Below are 14,769 nucleotides of genomic sequence, written 5' to 3'. Positions count from 1 at the left end.
CAGAAGGAAGAAAGAACAAGAATCTTCTGACAAAAGGGAACGTCTCCTGATAATGAATTTATAATGCACTTGTGATTCAGGTGTGTAAGTTGCTGTTGATGCTGTAACTGTGAGGATTTGGACCCTTGTTACTCTGAGCCATCCTAGAAGTGCTTGTGACTCTGGGCTGAAATACAGCTGAGTTGTGCTGATTGTAGCATGCTGTATGCCGTCTCTTCAAACACAGCAACAGGGAGCTATAAAAATCATATCAATCCTTTTGTTTCACATAATAGAAGCGCTACAGAATTTAGTTGTTAGTAAAAGGCAACATGTGAAATACTCCACTAAAAAGTCCAAATGCTGCTCAGGAAAGCAATACTCATGTTTGACTGGGTACCAAATTCCTGAAGGGCTTATCCAGTTTGGCCCAAATTCAGAGAACAGTTATGTGGTTGCCCAGAGGAATGTAAAGTTTATTTTATTTTAAGACCCCAGAAGTACAGGGCATAGGAAACCTGGCAAAAAAACAGCTGAGAAAAGGAATTTGAAAATACCGTCAAGATTTAAAAAAAACCACCACAATAAGAAAAGAGCTTTCTAAGTTAAAGAATAACTTGCACAGCCAAAAAAAACCTTTTAAACCTTCTTTTAACAGAAGTTAAAAGCTTTCTAGCCATGCAAGGAGTGAGAGGATCATAATAAGACTATCTGTAATAGCAGGAACAAAGCAAGATTCTCTTTAATAAATTTGACACCTACCTAGCAATACTTGCAATTGTGTTCACCATAACTGGAAGGGCTGCCTTGGGCCATCTTTTGATTTGGATTTTTCTGGTTTTAATGCATATAATGTAATGTAAAACTGCATCTAAAATCCAAGCAACACCTGTAAGTAAGGAGTGTCCTTCAGATGCACAAATCCCAGGGCTCAGGGGGCCCCTGGGTGCCAGCTGTGTGCAAGCTCTAGGTGAGGACCAAGGCAAGGAGCTGGAGTGAACTCAGTAAATGGGTTACAATAACCTCAGTGATGTCACATTTCCCAGCAGCTCTGAGGGGACACACGAATTATCACCACTAGTGGTTCATGAATACTTTCTCCTCACACTGATTTGCTCATATTTCTAGGCTGGAGTCATTGTACTAATACAGCTGAAATCTTTCTTTCATAGAAGAAATATTTCAGTGAGAGTGGATTCCCTGTCCTAAAAACCAACAGGAATTTATGATCCTTAGTCAGCTTTGCCTTTGCTATGTCATCAGTTTCTGCAGTGTATCAGTGACGGGTTTGAATTTTAATCAGTAATAGATAAAATCTTGAAAGCAGCTGTTGTCCAGTGCTGGAAGAAAGTGTGTTAAGATCAGGAATTGGGGAATTCAGACATTTTACCTATTTTTTCCACAAATCTGATCACAACTGTATAGATACAAACTAGAAATTCTTTGTTACCTGGAATTCAGAGAGACACAGGACAACCACTAACAGACTGAGGTTTCTTTCTAGACAGTAGGAAAGCAAGCACTGAATATGAAAATAAAAAGTGAAGGGAGAAGAGAGAGCACATGAGGGTGTGGAAACAGTGACTGTCCTGTGCTGCCCTGGACCTGAAAGGCAGCCACAAAGGAAGAAATGCTTCAGGTGTGACACCTGCACTGCTCTGCTGGTGTTGCACAGCCCTAAGGAGACCCAGCCAGCCTGGTGAGGAGGTGCAGGGGTGCCCCGTGCCACTGCAGCTCCCCTAGGCAGGCTGCTGAGCTACCCTGCTCTGCTGGGCTCTTCTGGGGGAGGTTGAGCCATCTAAAACTCCAACAGAGATAAAGCACACCTTCCAGCTCTAACACTTGGCATTTCATGGTGATTAGTAACTCATAAGAGTTACTTAAAATAACTTCAAATAAAAACTAAATGCAAAACCAAAAATCACCTTCAAGCTGCAGATTTGCAGAGGCCAAAACAGACAGTGTTAGCGGTGGGGGGCAAGGAAAGAAAGTACAGGAAAAGTGTGGATTCTGTGACTCTGCAGAGGGTGGAGAGCAAACCATTCTGGAGCCAGACAAGTCTGTCCTTCCTAAGCTGGTGCTCAGAGCCCAGAGCAGCAGAGCTCTGTGCCAGTGCCTCCCTGCTGTGCTCCCACAGCTCACCTGGAGCAGCTGCATTGCTGCTGGGCAATTCCCCAGCTCACTCAGGAGAGGATGAGCCTGCAGCTCTGCAATGCTGCCTGCACAGCTGCTGCCTTTGCCTGGCACAGAGCTCCTGCTCTCCACAGGGGCTGGCCCCCTGCTCTGCTGGATGAAGAATGGGAAGAAGGTGGCACACAAGGACCTTTCAGTGTCCCACCCTCTGCAGTGAGCAGCGTGCAGGCAGCTGGGGGGGAGCACGGCCAGGACAGGTGATGTGAACTGGCCAAAGCTCTTCCATACCAGTTCCATGGAGTGCCATGGCCAGCATGGGGGACTCACCTGGAAGGGGCTGACTGCTGTTCAGGGACAGGCTGGGCATCAGGCAGCACATGCTGGGGAATTGTGCTGGGCATCCCTTCTTTCTCTCTGGTCTCAGTCCTCTCTCCCCCTCTCTTTCAGCATCAATGCTAGTACTACTACTACTACTATTATATTTTAAATTAATAAACTTTTTACAACTACCCATGAGGTTTTCTTTTTTTCCAGTTCCAGGAGTAGGTGACCGAGCAGCTGCATTGTACTCAGTTGCCAGTTGGGGTTAAAGCAGGACAACAGCTTTTTATACAACTATTTATATACATAAGCCTTAATATGTTAATAATAAATAAATTAATTAATTAATTAAAGCAGCCATGAACATATATATTTTAAATGTGTATCTGTATACATGTTCATATATTCTGTATGTCTAAAATGTTGCACTCAGAGCTTAAGGGAGCTCACAAATATTCAGACACATGTACAAACACATGTGCAGATGGATCTGTGTCCCTAGACACGTGTGATTTAAAATATATATATTTTAAATGTGTAGCTATATACAAGTTCATATATACTTTATGTCTAAAATGTTGCATTCAGAGCTTAAGGGACCTCCCAAATATTCAGACACATGTACAAACACATGTGCAGATGGATCTGTGTCCCTAGACACGTTTCATGTACGTACACGTCCCTTTCAGGTGTACATGAACAGACCATGGATACATATAGTAGGAGTCTTAGTAAAATATCTGTATTGTATATTGAATATCTGTATATAGGCCTTGCCCTGATAAGCCCTGGTTGTTTTTGATGGGCTGCAGCTGCGATGTCCTTAACTGGGCTGTAGCTCTAGCTAGTGAAGATAACAAGGATAAAAGGGGCTGGGCTTGGCCAAAGAGAGCTGACAAGGAGCCCTGATAAAGAAGGAGCAACAAGCAGGAGAAGCAACAAGCAGGAGAAGAAATCAGAACTGTGAAGAACTGTCCCCAAGAAGTATTACCGAGAAGGTACGAGACTTTTGAAATATTTTTGCAACAGTATGGGACTTTAGAAATACAACAAGATTACAACATCTGGTGACCCCAACGTGATGGAGATAAGCAGCCTGAGAGCTGTGGTGGCTAAGACAGCCTAGAGCTGTGGAGAAGCATGGCCATTGAATCAAGGAGCTGTGGCAGCCAGGAGTTGTGTTGGATTATGGCCTTTGAATCAGGAAGCTGTGGGGAAACATGGCCTTCGAGTCATGGTAAATATATGTGTTGTGCAGCCAAGAGCTGTGGTAGAATATATGTAGTATATTGTGTCCATCTAAATATGTTTCTGTAAAAAGGGGGAAAAATATAGTAGAAGTCCTAGTTGTATTGTATTGTACAGTCGAGAGCTGGGAAAATATATGTATTATGTAATTATAAGTGGAATATGTAAAACCTGTCTCTGTAAGTAAATGAAAAGGGGGAAATATAGTAGGAGTCTTAGTAAAATATCTGTATTGTATATTGAATATCTGTATATAGGCCTTGCCCTGATAAGCCCCGGTTGTTTTTGATGGGCTGCAGCTGCGATGTCTTTAATTGGGCTGTAGCTGTGGCTAGTGAAGATAACTGGGATAAAAGGGGCTGGGCTTGGCTAGTCAGGGAGAGCCTGGAAGGAGCCCTGACTAAGAAGCAGCAACAAGCAGCAGAAGAAGTCAGAGCTGTGAAGAACTGCCCCCAAGAAGTATCACTGAGAAGGTACGAGACTTTAGAATGGGACTTCAGAAATACAACAAGATTACAACAGATACACACAGAGGGAGGCTCAGACAGAAGCTGTGTCCCAGGCACTCCCTCAGCAGCCCCTGGGAGGAGCTGGGGTGAGGCTGAGCAGGGCAGGCTCCTGCAGTGCAGCTCACCTGGTCGGCGATGAGCCGCGCCAGGGCGTCCATGCGCGAGCCTGACTCCGAGATCACCTTGGCGGCGTTGATGACATCGGCCGTGTGCTTCAGAGGGCCTCTCCCCCTGCAGAGAAGCACGGACAAAATAAATCACAGAATAAATCACAGCCCTGCACACTAGGTGCAGAACAACTCAATTAAACAAAGCAATAATCCATACACAAGTGACAGTAATTAAATCCTCCCCCAAGTGTTTTCATGTCCCACGAATTTGTACTGTTTGGCATCAACAGGATGCAGAAGCACCAGAAAGATGTTACAGTTTCTTCATATTGAAAGTACAACCCATGCCAAATCCTGATTTTAAGAAATTTCTTGGGCAGTTTGCTATTCCCAGAGTTATATGAGGTTCCTTTCCGTTCCATTTTCTAGTAATATGTTCCAAGGAAGTTCAGCTCAGTGTATTCTGAGAGCCATTATGCATATCTGGTCAGAAAAATAGCAGGGTTGGTTTAGTTGGGGTTTTAAAAATGTAATTGGTGCACCCACATCCAAACAGAGATATATGAACAGGGCTGCACATCAGCTTACATGTGCCACTCAGAACACAGATATGCTGTATCAGAAAAATACTTCCGAAAAAATTAGAGAATTTCCTCAGAATTTCAGTCCAGGAAAACAGCCAAATTCTTGTGAACAGTCTGCCAGAAAGTCAGACACTTTCTGTATGCCCTCCTCCCAAGTCCAAAAAGCTGCTTTAATTACAGGAGAATGTTTCTAAGAGCTAAGAAGTAAAATGTGACTACTTGAGGCAGGAAGTATGACCACCCTTCTCTTCACATTTGCTTGAGCCTCAGCCTCTTTAATGTTGAAACACTTCAGCTGAACTAAAATCAACACTTAATTGTACTTCATGCATGTATAAAGGGAGCAATGCTGCTGAACTCAGCTTTGCCTTCCAACATCTTTGACAGGAATACTTCTAGTTTCACTAAGCATTTAATTTCCAAAGGCCCAAAATCAATTTACAAGTTCAGCACTGGACAAAGGAAGTAGACAACATGAAAAAGATTGATGTAAGTCTTTGTTCAAATGAGAAGACCCTTCTCTTCCAAGTCAGTATGGATTTATGTGTAAAGACCATTCCACTAAAAAAACTCATTTAACCTAAAAATACTATAGTATGGACCTGTACCAGCACTGCAGTCAGGAAATGACAGTGGTGACAACACAAGATGACAGATAATGTTTAATCTCTGCTTGATTAATCATATTGCTCAGCAAAGAGCTATAAGTTCTTGGGGGAAAGCATACTTTACTAATTAAAGTTCCTTATTCTCCACTTTGGAAGCCCACAATTGGAACAACCTAGAATCCAGTATTTTACACACCACTGTTCCTCAAGAAAGGCACCTTCTTGTTATGGCAAAGTATGTGGGGAATGAATTTGCAAATGCAATCCCCTGAATCTAGGATTGAGTACTTGAGCCCTCACTGTGTCTTCCATCTGCCTCTCCTGGTCTTTTCCCTTTGAATCCTTAGGCCCAATTCTTTTGTGTGCCTACTGACCCTTCCCTCCATTCCAGGCCACTGGTTCATTGTTATTTGCACTGCAACAAAGGCCAGAGGTTTGTCAGGCATCCACAGCACATCCTTCAGCTGCTCCACAAACTACCAGCAGCCCTGGCAAGGTCCAACCCAGGACCAGCCAAACAATACCAAAGGTGAACACAACCCAGGATTAAAACAGCCAGCAAAGAAGAGATGGCATGGACAGTTCAAGCCATTGCTGCTTAGGTAGTTCTTGGACCTGCAGCAGCTTTGCTGACATTTGAAGCTGGCTTTGAGGGTAAAGTTCTCCAATTAAACCAGGAATTTCCTTGTACCCTCAGAGATCTAATGAGAATGAAATAATTCCACCCCAAAAAATTACTTCAGAGAAATTAAAATGAAGCGTTACTTTTCCCCACAGACATGGCCACCCTCAGAGCCACTAGAGGTGCACTCAGCAAGGACTGTTCTGGAGATTTCTGCCCCACGGGGCACCTAATGCATCAATGACTCAAGTTCTCCTCTACAGCCCCTAAGAAATGTGGGGTGTGATGCCTCTGAGCTTTCAGCCACAGCTCAGTCTTGACATAAATGTTAAATACCCAGGAATGCCTCAGCCGTGTGTTAAAATGGGCTGAATCCCCAGCACAATAAGAAGACAGAAAGCTCCTTTCCTACACCACCAAGGAGCGTCTGTGCTCCTTTTTTAACTTTCATGTAAAATCCAGAGCCTTTGATATAAAGCAGAGGCTTAGCTGTCTTACAGTATAGCATAATAAGCCATTAGTCCCAGTTAATGATGCTGGGAAATTCTGAGTACTCTGAAAGGAATATTTGGGAAAGTACACCAGATCTGCTGAATCACTGGCCAAATGGAAGAAACAGAGGAAAAAGAAAAAAAAAAAAACTAAACAGGATGTTGGTTCAAGTGCAAACACTAAATTTTGACCAAGTAATCTACTGATTAGAAAGAGAGTCCCTATAGCATTCCTGTACAAAGCCAGAGGGGTTGTTTCAGTGTTTCAGCCATCAGTCTGAACAGGAGTCCCTGAGGCAGAGCTGCTGGGAGAACAGCAGACAGCACTGAGGTACACACCCCAGTAAAAGCCTACACAAAGCATTCCTGCAGCTTTCCCTGTTTTGGTAAGGCTGCAGCTCTGTGAGGGTTTCCATGAAGGAAGCTTGGACACACTGGGAGCTGAGCAAAAAGGATGATTACATGTCATAAACACAAGGAGAGACATAGGGGTTCACACCCACAACAACCCGGAGTTTGGAGTGGGGCAGAGGAGGAATGCTGAGCAGGAGAGGCTGTGGGACACGCGGAGAGTCCTCGAGAGGCTGCAGGGCTGAGGTTCAGAGCTCCCCTCTGGAGGGGCTGTGGCACCACCCCTGCCAAGGGGCAACAGCAGCCGTGCCTGTTCTGAGGGTGGGATCCCTCCATCCTCTGCTGAGGGCTCTGCAGTGCTGGGATTTTATAGTTTCAAATTCAACAAAGGAGTTCCAGGGGTTTGGGTGAATAACTACCAGGTTCAATGAATGTTGCCTTCAAATGACACCAGTGCAGCTGTGCACTTTGTGAATTCCCACTTCTCCTGATTTAGCACAAACTCAATAGATTCAGAATGCCACTAACTCAGATTAACTCCCTGAATCCAGATGTTAGAGACACATAAAGTCTATTAAATCATCTAGGTTGTTTTCCTCAGCCACTGCACAGCTTCCTAGCAGTTTTATATGCACTTGAATTTTTTTGTGATAAGTCTGAAGTATGAAAAAACACTTTGCTTTAAAGGCAATGTTTCCCTGAGCTATCCATCTCACTCTCTGGAATGTTTTTCCAGATATTTAGGTCTTTCTCTGTATCACTGTAACAGCATCCCTTTCCTCCTACAGATCTACTCCCTGATCCTCCTCCACTACATGCTGAAGCATCCCAAATCACGGTGGATAGTGCACACCTACATGCAATAGCTCATGCACCTACAGCTGTTCAAGAAACAAATATAAAAAAACTTTCCACCAACTACCATCTGTTGGTCAACAACATCACAAAATTTCTCCACTCTGGCGTCTTCTACCTCTTCCCCTAAAGAAGTTCTAATTTCTCGGCTATGGAAACTGTGTAATATTTATTTTTTTTTTCAAGTCAGCTTTAATCTTACTGTTACTTCCCTGCTTCCAGTCTTTAATGTTTAAGGCTAGACTTTACCTCACACACTCAGTTACTGACGTTGGTCCCCAGTGAATTCATTGAGTTCAAAACCTGCAACAGCAGAGCCTGGATTCATTGCATGGAGGATCTAATGCATCTATTTTCCTCACACCTCACTATTTCCAAGCATAAAGCCTTACAGGCTGAGCAAGCTGACAACACATTCAAGGCAATGAAAAACAAAGACAAGACATGAAGTGCTATACTTACAAGCAATTATATCTCCCCAAGGTAGTGATGGATTGTTACTGGAGCTCAAATCAGCTACTCCATCCAACAACAAAACCAGGAGTACACCATAAATAATATATAGAGAGACATCCAGCTAAGTCTGACACAAAAGAAAATGGATTATTTCCTTCGTACAAAGAAGGAAATAATTTCCTTATTTCTTTCATACAAAGAAAGCCATTTGGAGTATCTCCACAAAGGTATAGGAGGAAAAAACCCAACACTTCACCTCAATGTTTCTTGAAAGGTACAATCACTGGAGGAAAGAAGCTGGACTGTGTTAATTAGTATAACACCAAAGGTTTTGGGTAATTGTGAAAGAGAGCATGAAGCCTCTCAAATCTCATTGTTCTTGCTCCAAGCCAGGATGAACTGAGAGCAACTCCATCCTGTCTGCCTAAACTTAACCACAGCAACCTGCAGACATCAGTATGGGGCATTAGTTTCTGTTTTCCTTCACTCTGGTATGTCACTCTGAAAAGCACTGATACTCTTGATTCTTACAGTAATGAAAACTTCTACTTCACCTCCAAAACATTTTTGCCATCACCTTCTCCAGAGAGAGAAGAGAAGAGAAATTCTTCTGTCTGCAAGCAAAGCTGGTGGCTTCTCCCTCCATGCTGTGCTCCCCTCAGCAAATGCTCCACACTTGCCTGCAGCAGAAGCAGGCAGAGGGAGCTGCACTGAGCAGTGGCTGAGGAACCCACACCCCAACACAGGGACACATTTCACAGCACTCCAGGGTGTGGGCTCAAAGCTCCAGCTCCAGCCACAGCCCCCGTGCTCACAGGCACTCTCTGGCCCTGAGCTCCAGGCTCTGCCCTTGTGCCATCAGGCCCAGCTGGTGGCTCAGCAGGTCCTGACACTGCCACTCGAACTGCAGGTCTGCCAGGGCTGCACAGGAGGCACGACTGCAAACACTCCTAACCAGCATCCTCTCTCTTGCTGTTCAAACCTGAGCAAACCTGTTCAGAGCAGGATCAGGTCTGGCAATCCTGGCCAAAGCCAGGCCAGTGCCCACCTGAGCAGCCCCAGCCTGGTCCATCTGTCAGGGCTGAAGGAGGCAGAGTGCTGGCAAGGGCTCCTTGGAGGGGGAGTGGACAGGGATATTTCCTGAGGTGAGGAAGGTCAGAGCTCCTGTCCAGGTGATGCAAGTGTTACTTCAGCTACATGTTTGTCCTGAGGAAAGTGCATTACTTACTCTGCAATTGTATAAGGTACAGCCAGTTATTTACTCACAGAAAGACACTCCTACAAATAATAATTACCTTTTATGGACACACTTGTGGTTAGTTAATTCAGTTGTCCCCACATTCCAAGGTACCATTTGTACCTCCTGCAGTTCCTTCCCAAACACACTGTGTGTTTCCTCTTTCTTCTGCCTCCCACTGCTGCTCTGCAAAGCGCTTCAGTACTGGCATGGTAGGAAATCTGGATTCCAGTCTCACATTCTGATCTCTATTCTGTGAGCTGTTCTGAAGTTTGTTTTTTGTTTTATTAACCCAGTGATTGTGTGCAGTCCTGAGAGCAGGGACAAGGAAGCAGGATTCACACCTCACTCATTACAAATGCTCTAAACTTACTGAGTCAATCATTTTCTCCTGCAGATCGCTTTGCCTGCCCCACCCAGCTGAACATGCAGAGTTTTAGATTAAATTTGTGAAAGGCTTGGCGTTCAAGGAAGAAAAATCTTACTTTTTAGAATTGCGGCTATAATCAAAAATCCCTTTTATTACACATGGTTGCACATCTCTATCAGTTACATCTACACAAACAGGAGGCAGCAGAGCTCCTCAGGAAATCCACATGGGTAAAAGGTAATTGAAGATTGTACAGGTGGATCCCAGAGTTGACCTCTCTTTTAGCCAGTTTGTTACAGCAGTAGACCCAAGAGCAGGAAAACGCATGATATGAAAATCTTTCTGTTGCTGTCTGGCTGTATAGGTTTGGAAATTACAAGATAAGAACTCTTAATGCTGGTAAAACTAAGTAACTGAACTAAGGCCAAACCCCCACTTGACATTTACAGGTGCAATGGCTGAAGCAGGTCTATTCCTTAACAAAATTAATGTAATAAAAATGAAAGCATGGACAGATGAGAAAAGGGCACAGTGAAAAAAACATTCAAAGGCATGAAGTAAACAAACATAAACTCATTGTAATAAATAGCAGTTTTTTAGATAGAAATACCTTTTGTGAGTAAAGGAATTTAAGACTTAGGAAAATATCTGGTTTCTAAGGACCCAAGAATGGGACAGTGGAGTTCCAGGCAATGTGAACACAGCATATAATATGTATCTGTCTGTTCTGGAAGTGAAAATGGGTTTAATACAGGAGTTTCTCTTCCTTGCTGCCCTCCTGCACTGCTAATACATGGGGTCTGCATCTCCCTCCAAGAGGAGTAAGGGACAGGAGGTCTGAAAGCACTGGCTTTGTACAGCAAGAGCAGGGTAACACACACAAACCCAACCTGAGTATTTTGTAAAGTAAAAAAGTTTGTAAAGGCTGTTCTGGGTTGGTACCTTTTTGACTGTGCACAAGCCAGCCCCTGACCTGGTGCCCCTCCAAACCTCTTGGCAGCAAGGGCAGCAGAGCAGCTGCCCCTGTTGTCTGTCAGCTCCAAATGGTGTCTGCTGAGGGCAAATAAATCCTATCAATTTGAAATAAAACAAAAAAAAGCAGGCAGAATGTAAGAGATATGAGAAACAGCCCAGATGATTTTTCAAGGATAAATATTGTCCGACTAATGGAAAACAAATGTTTATGGCTTCTGGAAAGATTAGAAGCTGTAAATACCATGTATCTTCAGGCAGGGTCTGAAACCTTCTCCTGTTGCATTTTTATGATCTGCCTAAACAATACATGGAAAACAGATGAAGTCATTGCTAAGGAGAGGCCAAACTTGGAAGAGCACACTGCAAGAGGGACTGGTTATCAAAGGGCCACTGCCACAGCGGAGGGCAGAAGAGAAGCAACCTGGTTTCTCTGCCTTGGTGTTGGAGCTGCTCAGTCCTTTATTCATGGCTTGGGTGAAGGGAATAAAGAGAATGCTTAATGAACTTACATTTGATACTAATGGCAAAGAAGAAGGAAATAGGATAGGAGGCCAGATTTGGAATTACAAATTACCTGAGGAGAGCTGGAAGAAAAGGTAGATGCAATAAAAAAAAGATACCCTCAGGTAGGAAAACCAAACACAGAGATACACATGGAGAGTCAGCCCCTACACAACAGTGTCGGATTTTTGGGGCTGTTTAGATGGTCTGGGAAAAGCCCAAGATGGCCTTGGGTCGCCCGCGTTCCAAAGGACGAGAAGAAACTTCAGATCTGTTCTCGGTCTCGGTGTTTATTAATTGCTTATCTAAAAGATTTTCTCTTGGCCTGACAGAGTTCTGCTCAGCAGTCAGCCATGGGCACACACTGAGAGCCCCTGGGGCGGCCACCTATCTTTATACCCGGAGTTACGTATACAATATTTATCATTTTTCTCCAATACCCTCTACCCTTATTAACCAGTGTTCCCCTAGTAAGGTCCAATCCCAGAGTGCCAACACCACCACAGAAGATGGAGGCCTAGAGGAAGAAGAAGAAGGAGAAGGGCACGCCCCAATTCCTCCATCTTACTTCTCTAGACCCCCCTGTACAGAAATCTTAAACCCTGTATCTCACACTCCAATTAACTTGTCCCTTCACCATTCACCCCGGTGAAATCCTCCTGTCCTCATACTGATGTCATCTCCCCTGTGGGATCAAAGTCCAGCCACCAGACATTTCTGGCAACATTCCAGGACTCCCGAGCCCCCCAGGGGTGGTCTCGTTCACCCTGCACCCCAGTTCTGAGAGACTGAGATCCCACACAACAGGAGAGTAAGAAGCACTGAGTTTCAGCAGATCACAAATCCATCAGGAATCAGCACCAGCATGCTGCAGAAGAAGAGGTAATGGGAAATATAGACAAATGACAATACAGAGGAGAAATAAACACTTCTCATCTTTTTTACAGTAATGAGGTCTCTGTAGGAGAATTCCTGCAAAGATGTAAACTTCGTTTAGGAAAGAGAAGACTGAGTGCCAACAGAATGGATGAGGTTTGGGTTTGCTTCTACGCTTCAGCTCATTCCTGGAGCAGGCACTGAGCTCCTCCTGGCCAGCAGCAGTCACTGGTGCTGTGCACAGGGAGCTGTGCTGTTCTTGCGGCACTCACACAAGTGACAACAAGGTCTGGAGCAGCAGTGACACCCTGCCCACCTCCAGCTCCTGTCCTGTCCCTGCTCCTGGGAGCTGTACTTCCAGACTCTCCCCTTCTCCAAGGCAGAATGGTAACACAACTCTGGCTAAAGAAATAGTGAAAATGAAGACCAGTGCAAAAATCCATGGGATTAGTTAAAGGCTTTACACCTCTGTGGCAGTGAAATGGGAATTGAAAATTACTGTTATTTACAGCAGTTTTTTTAGATCAATACAACTTTCTATCAGTCCTATGATTCTTTCTTTTTCTGCTCTGCTATCTAGATACTCATTGCTGATCTCACATTGTAGTTTTCTTATCTGGGTCATCCTTCTCTCCCCAAGCCCCCTGTCCTTTCACCAGCTCTACAAAATAAAGCCAAGCTATTATTTAGAAGAGTTTGCTCTATGAGGGACCCAGTCATTTGGGTTTTTTTCTCTTACTTGCTGTATTGTGCAATCCAAGACCAAAATACAGCTACCAAAAGTTTTCTCAGTGCTTCATACAATACAGAAGCAGAGTTTTCAAAGACCATCAGTGATTATCAATTTCAGTTCTGATGGCCATGTCCAAAATTCCCTGAATCTCACTAAAACCAAGACCACTTGTGGTGTCAGAGGAAAGCCTGAGTGCTGTGGAGATTTCACAAACTCTGGGGTACATCTGTAGCTCACCTCCAGTGCCACTCCCATGTGGCAGGGAATTGTGGGCACCGAGCAGCAGAGCCCTGCCTCCCCATCCCCCCAGCTGCTTCTGAGGACATGGTCCCTGGCTGTCTGTCTGTACAGCCCTCAGGTCCATCCTCACCAGTTCTGCTCCTGACCTCCCCATGCTTTTCCCAGAGCTGGCCATCTCTCACCTGTAACAGGCAGCAGGTCTGCACCATGACAAACACAATGGCCTTTGTCTGCAGCACTGCTTGGACAATGTATTTGAGGCTACAAAAACACAGAAGGAACCTTTTCCTAAAGATCCCTGAGTTTTCTTCCTCTCTGCTTGGATAAATGAAGTCACATCCAGTTATTTAAACATGACAAGGACAAACAGGAGTATTTCTACACTCCCATATTTTGTCAGCTGAAGGAAGTTTGTTAGAGCAATCCAGGCACTGCAAACTTGGCTGCACGGTCAAAGATGAGCACTGCAAAAACTGTCACTAGAATTATTTCTGGTCCACAGTTTTAAAAAGCATAAAACCAGAAAAGAATTCTTGCTTCAGAATGTAGTTCCATATAGCAGAACACTGCTGTACCATCCTGACCATATCACTTGTGGAACTGAGACACCCTGATATCATTCAGAGGGAAAAATGCTGATACTACTTGAGTAGTTGCTGATAATAATGTTACCTATCAGGGATGCTTCAGAATCTGGAACTGCCTCTTAAAATAATATGGAAGAGAACACAAAGCAGCAGTCAGGTGGAACAGAGGAAGGTATGTCAGGAGAGAAGCTGTACTTGCAGCCTGGGAGGCAGAAAAGCAGCTGAAATTTTGACTGTAAGTTGTTAAATCACAATTCTGACAAAACTGATCACAGCAACAACAGAATGTGGGAAGCAAAGCATCAAAGGGGTACAGGTCTGACTCTGCTGCACTGAATATTCATGTGTGCAGCAACCACACACAGCAGTGCCTGCATGTTTACACACACTAGTTATAGAGATGAAAATCAAAGAATTGTGCCATCTTCCCACACTTACACTTGTGCACACACACAGACCTTTCCCTTCACTTCTACACCCCAAAGTCCACGTCTTCTCTACACTCTAAGACACTTGCAGCTCTCTTGCAACCATGATGAAATGTGTTAATGAAAATGTGTAATTTCTGTCCAGTTGAGACCAGCCATATATATTAAAGAACAGAATACCATATAATGAAATACTTTTATCTAGATATAAAAAAAAAAAATTATCAAATTGTCATTGTGATCTAAAGATAAAAAGCACTTCACAAAGCTCACTGTGGTTGCTAAACTATTTAATCAGTGGATTTTACACTGAACTAAAAAAAAAAATGTCAAAAGCCTGTAGTCATGAAAAAAAGTGGAAAGAGAGGAAGCTGCTGTCCTGCAGCTGGTCTCAGCTGGGTATAAACTGGACTTTGATGATGCACCTTACCAAAGACTGCAAGAGAATTCCAAACATCCAAGGGTATCCCTCTCTGTACACAAGTCAAAGTATGGCATGTCTTGGATTTTCAGCTCTGTAAGCACATATAAACATAGAAATACTTCTACATTTGG

General features: G+C 44.0%; 1 protein-coding gene across 4 annotated transcripts in view; it reads right to left on the bottom strand.

Moving 5' to 3' along the window:
- CTNNA3 (catenin alpha 3) overlaps positions 1-14,769 on the bottom strand; it is a 411,267-nt gene that overhangs the window by 17,341 nt on the left and 379,157 nt on the right. For all 4 annotated transcript variants that reach the window (XM_054288363.1, XM_054288359.1, XM_054288361.1 and 1 more), the window contains one exon: positions 4,316-4,421. In XM_054288363.1, coding sequence (XP_054144338.1) covers positions 4,316-4,421 — 106 coding nt within the window. The remainder of the gene's footprint in view (positions 1-4,315; positions 4,422-14,769) is intronic.

Source organism: Melozone crissalis, unplaced genomic scaffold (genome assembly GCF_028551555.1).
Source record: "Melozone crissalis strain CALT ecotype California unplaced genomic scaffold, PUWL_Pcris_2 ptg000062l_1, whole genome shotgun sequence".
NCBI classification, from domain to species: domain Eukaryota; kingdom Metazoa; phylum Chordata; class Aves; order Passeriformes; family Passerellidae; genus Melozone; species Melozone crissalis.
The sequence above is the reverse complement of the archived record's forward strand: the minus strand, read 5'-3'. Positions and strand labels throughout refer to the sequence as shown.